This window comes from Cervus canadensis, chromosome 21, assembly GCF_019320065.1.
Source record: "Cervus canadensis isolate Bull #8, Minnesota chromosome 21, ASM1932006v1, whole genome shotgun sequence".
NCBI lineage: Eukaryota > Metazoa > Chordata > Mammalia > Artiodactyla > Cervidae > Cervus > Cervus canadensis.
The window spans coordinates 43,536,748-43,546,895 of NC_057406.1; the positions used below are offsets into that span (position 1 = coordinate 43,536,748).

Consider the following 10,148-nt stretch of genomic DNA (forward strand, 5'->3'; position numbering starts at 1 on the left):
ATATATACTGTCCTTCCCCTATACCTCTTTAGATCTGTTTCTCACAGATATCTGAGATCTATCTCCCAGTTTGCAATCCTCATATTGCCCCAAATAAAATTTAACTTGCAACTCTCACTTTGTGCATTTTTTTAATTGATAATTTCTTCAAGCATTTTAAAAGAATTGTTATGATACATATGTTAATTTTGGAGTTCCCCAAGAAGTGGAGGCTATTTCATAGTTTTCCCTAAAAGCTTTCATAGTTTTCTTCATTATGATAGTCTTTGAGTTGATAAATTATACAGTACAGAAAATGTAAAATTCAGTAATGAGAAAAGTTTTTTGATTCCTCAAGAAAATGTAATTACATTATTCTTTTAAGTTGTACTGTTTTTCATGTAGTTACTAAATTGGCCACAATATGAAAAGGAGAGTATATGCAATATTCTAATGAGACTGTCAGATTATGTTTATTGTCCTTGTGTGGTAATAAAAAATAAGGTTAAACTTGATACAATATTTACTCAATTACTGAAAAGAGTAATTCTGGTGAAATCACAAAATGCAATTCTCTCTTGCATTTTGAAATTTCACCAGAAGAAAAGTGCATGAGAAAAGGTTTACAATCTGAATGGAAAAAATGGATATATATATATATGTGTGTGTGTGTGTGTGTGTGTGTGTGTGTACATATATGAAGATTTCAAATTTAAATGGCAAAAATAAAATACACATATGCAAATACCCTTGATAAACTGCTGACAATAAAAGTATAAATGATGAAAATGAATCTAGGGAGGCTGTGTGGATATTAACAAATTTTGATAAACCTGGATTTTAATTTAATTGCTCTTCATTCATATGCCTCTAATTCATGAAACAGAACTTTTATATTTTCATTTCCTTGAGAAAAACGTGGTCTTCCTTGCCATGTCCATGAAGGCTCTCTTGACCTGCTGATTCCTAAGAGTGTAGATAAAGGGGTTCAGCATGGGTGCTACTGAGGTATTTAGCACAGCTACTCCCTTGCTCAAAGAGACCCTATCTTTTGCTGATGGATTCACATACATGAAAATGCAGCTGCCATAAGAGATGGAGATGACAATCATGTGGGAAGAACATGTGGAAAAGGCCTTTGTCCTCTGGGTGGTAGAAGGGATCCTCAAAATTGTTCTGATGATACATGTGTAGGACAGAATTATTAATGCTAAAGTGAACAATAGAATAAACACAGCACAGGAAAACCCCAGTATCTCTAGGAATTTGGTGTCTGAACAAGAAAGGTATAATAAAGGGAAATAATCACAAGTAAAATGGTTGATAACATTAGACTTACAGTAATCAAGCTGTATGAAGAACATGAGTAATGGGAATATAATTAAGAATGAAGTCAGCCAAGAGGCCAAGACAAGGAGTGTGCAGACTCTGTGATTCATGATGGTCATGTAATGCAGCGGTTTGCAGATGGCAATGTAGCGGTCATAGGACATGGCAGCCAGAAGGTAAAACTCAGTGATTCCCAAGAAAATGAAAAAAAATAACTGAGCCATACAATCATTAAAAGAGATGGTTTTATCTCCCGTAATAATGGTGGCCAAGAACTTGGGAATAGTGACAGTTGTGAATGAAACTTCCAATATGGAGAAACTCCTGAGGAAGAAATACATGGGGGTCTGGAGGTGGGCATCCAGCAGTGTCAGGATGATAATGGTCAGATTCCCAGTGATGCTGAGCATGTAGGTGATGAGCAGAAAGACAAAGATCACAACCTGCAGTTGTGGGTCATCTGACAGTCCCAGGAGGATAAATTCTGTTATTTCTGTGTAGTTTCTCATTTTTCTTCTTCTTTTAAGTAACACTCAGGAGAAAACACAAAGGGAAGACACAGAAAAGGGGATTATGAATGTATAACACTGGGATTTGTCTCTGAAAGTAAATTTACTATGCCATGCTAACATAATTCAGGAGATCTTTAAAAACAAGTTAATAAAAATAGATAACTTACTTTGAAGTAGGTTTTTACCGTATGCCAGTATGTGTGTTTCACATAGAATATTTCTTTCTAAAATCCCTATTTTACAGGTTGGAATCAGAGTAGAAATAATTTTTAAAATCTTATCCAAATCACATACCCTGAATTGAAAAAGCAGGGATTATACCCTAGATCTTTCTAAAACCTAGGAAATACAGTAAAATAGATGCTACCTGTTGACTTTTAAAAGTGCCCCACCCCCCACTCTTAGAGGATTCCCTCCTGTTGGGAAAGACTTCATCTTTTTTCAAGCCCCATAAAATCATCCTATCCTAATTCATGTCACCTGGTTCCTTGTATTGTTATTCTCTACTGTAATATAGAAAACCTGAATGTCTCAGGAAAAAGTCACCCAGTGGATATGTCTCCAAAATAAAAGTGATTGGAATGAAATCTTCAACAACATGACAGATTTCTAAGTTTTCACTCAGACTCGCATTAACCTCCCAACCTCATATTCCTCTTCTGAAGCCCCAGATAATAGAATAAAGGAATCCAGACAGTGGATTTGCTTCAGCAGTCTTCTCAGATATTAGGTAGTCAAGAGAGGAGGCAGAGTGGACCTTTAGTGGATTGGATCTGTGTTATGAGTTAAGGAAACCAAAATGTGTTATTCAGTCTCCAAGTCGTGTTCGGCTTGTTGTGACCCCATGGACTGCAGCACGCCAGGCTTCCCTGTCCCTCACCATCTCCCAGACTTTGCTCAGATTCAGGTCCATTGCATTGGCGATGCCATCCATGCCATCATGCTATGGTGATGCCATGCCCCTGAAGTCCTCTTCTCCTTCTGCCCTCAATCTTTCCCAGCATCACAGTCTTTTCCAATGTGTTAGCTGTTGGCCTCAACTGGCCAAACTATTGAAGCTTTCAGTTGATAGCAGCAACGCTGCTCTGCTACATAGGAAATCCCAAACAAGAATTAGGTCATCTGCGAATGGTTTAGCACCAGGCACAAATTGGGGTGCTGTGATGGGGGAGGGGGTGGCTACCTTTCTGGCTGCACCCAGTGTCCCAGGAAGAAGGGCTCTCTGCTCCTGACCCTGGTCCCAAGCAAAGGGTGGAGCTCCCTTAGGGACCCGGTGAAGGCCTGCCAGCAGGGGTGCTGGGGGACCAGCTATCCAAGGCCGAACAAGGCTCCTGCGATGCTGCTGTATCATTCTGTAGGGGCAGGATTCTGACTTAGAGGTGTTCAGTCATAATCCCACAGATGGTAGCTTCGCTCCATTGGCTCCTCAGCTAAGCTCTCAACCAAAGTGTATGAATATCTAAAAACAAACATTACCTTCTAGAGAACATTTTTTCTTCAAAATTTCTCCCATCTAAATGTTATTAGTATGTATTACTCTGATCTGTAAACCATTTCTGGAATGTGAGGTGTTAACCATTCCTGGGATGTTTTTGGTAAAGTAATGAAGAATATATCCAAATGTTTAAGACATCATTTCAGACTTTTTTTCCTTACAACTCATTCACATTTTTCCCCGCTTAGTCCCGTGGATCTTAGGATAACAAGTTACATATTCCTTTCTGTCCCTTTCTTTTTAATGAATTCTGGTGTCTTGGATAAGAGCTTCCCAGGTGGTGCTGGTGGTAAAGAACACGCCTGCCAATTCAGGAGCCATCAGAGCTGTGGGCTCCATCCCTGGGTGGGAAAGATCCCCTGGAGGAGGGCATGGCAATCCACTCCAGTATTCCTGCCTGGAGAATGCCCATGTACAAATGAGCCTGGCAGGCTACAGTCCATAGGGTCTCAAAGAGTCAGACATGACTGAAGTGACTTAGAAGCAGTGTCTTGGATATCTCGTTGTCGAAACAGGCGTGTGGCTCATTGAAAGTGAAAGTTAATCTATATGATAAACAAATGTTGGCCATTGTGTTAAATAAGATAACTGGAAGTGATTTTCAGGACACATATGCTATTCCATAGTAAATTGTAAGCATGGCTTCTTTAAGAAAAGATCAGTAGCATTCCCCAAATTCATCAATTTAAAAAAGGTGACAATATTTAAATGTCTATTAAAGATTGCATTCTTTATTTTACATAAATTGTGAGACATGAGTGGGGAGCTCTCTAAATTCCACAATATAATTGAAAACAAATTAGCTTCTCACATTCTCTATGTGTACTGAATTTTCTCTTCTTGACTTTAAGACTCCTAAGGAAATCGTAAGTAATTTGATGAACACATATATCCTCAAGGCAGCTTGCACCCTTTGCATACTATATAGTATTCCACTTCCTTATCTTTTCCTTCCACTTGAGGATCTTTTCCTTGGTGTTAGGTTTATAAGCTAGAATAATTTGTCACAGAAGAGAATAGAATATTTATTAAATTTGATATCTTGGGTAATAGCTTGGTTTTATAACAATCCTAATCTTTTTCTAGAATGATTTGTTCCACTCCTGATTGTGTTCACTGACATCTAATACCATGTAAGAACATCATCATGACTGTAGGGGAAAAAAAAAATTGACTCATAAGAGTCAATTTAGATTATTTTCAGATTATTACTTTAAGACTGCCTTTGACTAGTCCTAAAATTAGTTCAGAATCCTGTTTCTCTTAGTTCTCTAGTGTTTTTTTTTTAAGTCCTCGTTTTTTTCTTAATGGAAAAGGGAAATCAAATCAAAGCACCAATAAGTATGAATAGGAATAATGAAGGAAAAACTGTAAAGACCTAATCACTCTCAAAATCTGTATATTTTCCTAGAAATGTTGCTTCTCTCCTAATTGTCTCAGTTTTAACTAGTATCTGTGTCTGAAGATAATTTTTAACTTAAAAAGGAAATAAATTCTTATAAAAGTATGGCATCAGGACTTAATTTTAGTTAAAAATGTGTGAGACTATTAGGGATTTGCATTCCAAGATAAATTATTAAAGATACAACTTTCTGAGTTACAGGTTTCTTTTCCACTATGAACATGACTATAATATTTCATGGAATTATTATGAGGGCTAATTTAATTAAAAGAAAAGTTGAATTATATAAAACTTTAAAACATGTATTCCCACAGAGTAAATATTATTTTTTTTATTATTCCTAAAAATAAAGTCAATTATTACCTTTGAGGAAGATGACTCCAATATAAAAAATGATAGCCATTTTTTGAGGAAACTCGTTTGAAAGACAATGCTAAGATTTATGTAGTTATCTAACAGACTCATTACAATAGTTTTGTGTAGTGTTTGAATAAGCTAACGAGAGGCTAAATATTAAACAAAATCATACAGCTAGTAAATGGTCAAGTTGGTATTCTAAATTCTTTCTGCTTGAACTGAAGCATGTGTTATTTATTAAACATATATTCAATGAGGAGGGCCAAACTCAAAGAGTAATTTTCTAACAATTAATAAATAATTAATAAGACAAACAGAAAATATTAATGTGCTCATTCTTCATAACCCTTGGTATTTACAGAAAGGAAAGGCAACTCCAAATTATTCATCTCAATGTAATGAAAAGTTAAGCTAAGAACATATAAATCAATGCTAAGAAAAAGCTGTCATTGGCTTTTACTTTACAGTCTTACCTCTATTTGTACAAATGCATCACTTCAGGTGACTGAAGCTATTTTTAAAAATTGGTAACTATATCAATTTTAGGATAAGATATCGAGCATTTCTAAAAATGCTCTATCTCAACACATTTGGAATTACCTTATTTCTATAGATAAATTTCTTTGATACATTTTACATGGAAGCCATGGGAGCAAAAACAGGGAAGGGAAGCAAGATATGGAGTTACTGTGGTCCTTTCTGGTTGTGATTTCTATATGAATTTTAACCTGCATGAGGCAAATGTTGCTTTATCCACCATATGGCCAAGGCTCATGGGAAATACTCCAGTGAATCAAATATGACAACAGGGCCAAAAGGAAAGAAAATACACTAAGGATTATAAACATGTTATCAACATTTATACCACTACTGAAACAGAAAACTTGGCAGATAATATCCAAACAGATAGAAAAGCATGAGAACTTGGCCAGAAGCACATGGATTATTTTGCTTACTATCTATGTGAAGATATCTAAATGTACAAGATTTTGGAAGAGATTTCTTGAATATCCTAAATCACTATTTCTCTGAAGAACAGACCTTTTTCCCCTTGCTGACTAAAATACTGTGATGAATGAATCATATGTGTAAACATTACATTTTCCTTTCTTATGTAATAAAATGTCTCTATAAAGTGGCTCTCTAGGCTATTAGATATAAAAAAATTAAAAAATCAAATAGAGCACAATAAAATCAAGAATGAGATAAAATATCATACTCAGTGAATCCTCTGAAAGTTATGAGAAATTTTGGATTAAATACACTTTAAACTGTTCAAACTCTTCCAAAAAACTTTTCAAGTTATTTTTCCATAATAATGATAATAATTGTTGAGAAGGATCTACCAGAGGTCCTGTTTTCATCTGACTGATGATCTGTGTTCCAGTAATTATTGAAAGTGTAAAATCTAGGAATTTTTACAAGAATTTGCAACTCAGATTCCTTTTAATCTAATTTTAGAAAGGACACAGAATCAAATAAACTCATCTATTAACTCAATCACTGTTATTCATTGAACAAACATTTATTGAAATTCTTCTATCTTTAGATACTAGAGGAGCACTAAGGACACTATAGGACAAAATTAGATATGACCCAAACTTTAATCAGCCTACCAAGGACTCTCCAAACAAAAATATAGAAGATACTGTGTGGTTCGTGCACAGGTTGGAAAAGAATTTCTAGACATGAGGCAGAATGAGAGGGAAATAAAGGTTATTAGAGTGGGAGATGCTGATAAGAACAAACACTACACTTAATCTTAGCCCAAAGGCTGAGAAGCAATAGACTTACGGACATGGGGAGAGGGGAGGAGAGGGTGAGATCTATGGAAAGAGTAACATGGAAACTTACATTACCATATGTAAAATAGACCGTCAACGGGAATTTTCTGGATGGCTCAGGAAACTCAAACAGGGGTTCTGTGTCACAGGGGTGGGGCGGGGAGGGAGATGGGAGGGATATATGTATACCTATGGCTGATTCATGTTGAGCTTTGACAGAAAACAGCAAAATTCTGTAAAGCAATTACCCTTCAATAAAAGAATAAATAAATAAATTTAAAAAGACTTGTGGGTCATTCGCTGATTGGATGAGGCGGGTATACTGGGTAGGGAAGAGTAAGGCAAATACCTTCCCTGTGTGGGATTGGAGGACAAACAGGTTACACTGCTCAGGAGGATCTGAAATCCGTTAATAGTTACAACACGGGGGAGGGAAGGACCATATGTGTCTGGTTTTTCCATTCCTGCATTAATCCTCCTTGATTTTATCTGTTTTTTAGTCCTTGGGTCACCACATTCCTCCCTTCCGTTAACACTAATATGATAACTAGAATTTTAATTGACCACATTTTTATCAGGGCATATCAGATCTATATGAATTTCACATAATTTTAGGATATCTATATTAGTAAACCAACCATATAGTATGACCTGAGAAGATTTATCATCCCTTCAACAATACTTTCCATGTAACTTAACATGTCTAATGAACCCAGGTAGTCTAATAGCTCTTTGGGATGTCTCAGGGGCCCTCTGAAGCATCCCAAAATCATCCTCATAAAATATGTGAGATGCCCCCAAAATCTCTTGGTGGACTTGATGATGATGAAGTCCTGAACAAATCCAACTCCAAAATACTGGACCGCCACTTGATGTAGGTAAAAACACCAAGTTACAAGTGACAAGAAGAAACAGAAAATAACCCAATCAAATAAAATAAACCTCAAAAATTCTACCCTAAACAAATGGAGGTTTTTGAACACTTGACAAAGACATCAAAATAACTGTCATAAATATGATCACTAAATTCAGGAAAGTGGCAGTGTTTTAGTTTTATTGAATTTATTCTGAATTATTTGAATTTTTTCCCCAAAATAATAGAGAATATTTGAATTATATATAAAATGCATGATATCATGATCAACATTTACCTTCAAAATGTGTATTGAATTTCACAAAATGAATATCTTGACATTAAAAGTCTGATGCAAGAGTGCATATCTCTTTGGACTGAATTTAGTGTATGTTGACTAAAAAATACAGTCACAACCTGAAAGAAGAGAGCTATTTTATTTGATGGGAATGTTTAGGACTCTGAGCCCAGGAAACAGCATCTCAGTAGCTTTGAGAAAACTGCTTCAAGAAGACAGGAGAGGGAGTCAGACTATATACAAGTTTGCAACAAAGAGAGCAGGCAATCTGAACGCCAAAGATCAGGTATCAAATTAAGGAATTTAACATTCTAGATATGGGAAGATGCAAGCCTCTAGGTTCACTGAATTAATTCATTTCATAGACACCTCAGCTATCTGGAGCCAAATCCTGTTCCCTTGTTCATCTTAAAGAGTTGCAAGTGGCTACTTCTTGCATCACCCCCAGAGACTCAGCAGTCACCATGAGGGAATGAGACTCCGCTGGATCTCAGTTTTGGGAGCCCTCATTCATTTTTGGAGACCAGACGTTGCTGATGGCTGTGACATTTCTTGTTTGTTGATATGACAGGAGATATTTTCATTTCACACATAATATCACACAGAATATATAAACTCTTTAAACCATAGGAAATATCAATGTTCATCTTGAAAATACACAGGCAATTATACACTCATTTTGAAACTCTATATTTGAACTACAAGGTGGTATTATAGGATCTTTTCAGGGACTGATTAAGAAAATTAAAACTATTTTTCACATTGTGCTATGTCTTAAAGAAATACATTTCATTTTTACAAAAGGCCTTTTTTCTCTGACTGGCAGATGGGATTCTCAGGATAGTCCTGATAATGTACATATAAGACAAAATCACTAAGGCCAAAGTGAACAGCAAGGTAACCAAAGCAAAGTATAAACCAATTATTTCTAGGAACCATGTATCTGAAAAAGACAATTGTAAAAGGGGGAAACAGTCACATGCAAAGTGATCAATGACATTGGAAGCACAGTAATCCAGCTGGGGGAGAAGCATAAGGGGCAGGAAAATGGTCAGAAACCCACCCAGCCAAGCACAGACCACAAGCAGGCTGCAGAGTTTCCTGCTCATGATGGTTGTGTAATGCAGGGGCCTGCAGATGGCAACATAGCGGTCATAGGACATGGCGGTTAGGATGTAAAATTCAGTCACCCCCATGAAAATAAAGAAAAATAGTTGGGCTGCACAATTGTAAGAAATGGTCTTGTCCCTGGTGATAATTGCCTCCAGAAATCTAGGGATGCACACAGCAGTAAAGGAGATTTCTAAGAAAGAGATATTTCGGAGGAAGAAATACATGGGCGTCTGGAGATGGGAGTCCACCCAGGTTAGGGTGGTGGTAGTCAGGCTTCCAGCGACACTTAATACATATGTGATAGATAAAAAGAGGAAAATCACAATCTGAAGGTCAGGATCATCAGAAAGGCCTAGGAGGACAAACTCTGTGATCATGGTGTGGTTCACTTTTCTCTCTTTTTTTTCTGTTTTTTTTCTTCTTTTAAACATACTTAGGTGGAAAGCACATTAAAGGGAAGAGATGAAAGAGATAACTCATTGTGACCAATATCATCATCATTAATGCAGTTCTAAAACATTCTCTAAAATTCATGTCAATGGTATTTTATTTTGATTATCTTATTTGCATTATTACTTAAAACATATTTGTGAATCCTGCTTCACATACTAATTCTCTGATTCTAAGTCTAGCTGATGATAGGAAATCATACAATAAGTTGCATTATAGAGAGATGATAAGTGAAATAAATCAATGCTTTTTTGCTTTGTCCAATTAAATCATTGTAATTTTGTTGGAATAAACCTATAAAATATATGCGGTTTTTTTTTTCTGTCATGTATTTATTAGAAGATATTACTACCTAAAACAGAAATGGATGATCTCACTTCCTTCAGAAGATCAAAATGAAACTTAAAAACCTAAAGTAACAACCCAATACTTTGATGATGTAAGTAATTAATGTTTACTTAGCAAATAAAATAAATGTTTAGTGATGAAATAATTTAATTACTAATTTTATTTTATTAGTATTTATGAATGTAATTATCAAGATAATATGAGAACACTATATATTTTACATATGTA

At 35.8% G+C, this 10,148-nt stretch overlaps 2 protein-coding genes across 2 annotated transcripts; both read right to left on the reverse strand.

Moving 5' to 3' along the window:
- Positions 1-878: 878 nt before the first annotated feature.
- Positions 879-1,817, reverse strand: LOC122423500 (olfactory receptor 6C1-like). The gene has a single exon (XM_043440623.1). The coding sequence runs from the start codon at positions 1,815-1,817 to the stop codon at positions 879-881; it is 939 nt and encodes a 312-aa protein (XP_043296558.1).
- A 6,959-nt stretch (positions 1,818-8,776) lies between these two features.
- LOC122423186 (olfactory receptor 6C3-like) lies at positions 8,777-9,553 on the reverse strand. Its single transcript, XM_043439927.1, has one exon. It carries the CDS (start codon positions 9,551-9,553, stop codon positions 8,777-8,779), a length of 777 nt encoding a protein of 258 aa, XP_043295862.1.
- Between the last annotated feature and the right edge of the window lie 595 nt (positions 9,554-10,148).

Excerpts from the sequence above, each read along its gene's own strand:
- LOC122423500 (XM_043440623.1), bottom strand. The coding sequence starts at position 1,817 with ATGAGAAACTACACAGAAATAACAGAATTTATCCTCCTGGGACTGTCA.
- LOC122423186 (XM_043439927.1), bottom strand. The coding sequence starts at position 9,553 with ATGTTTAAAAGAAGAAAAAAAACAGAAAAAAAAGAGAGAAAAGTGAAC.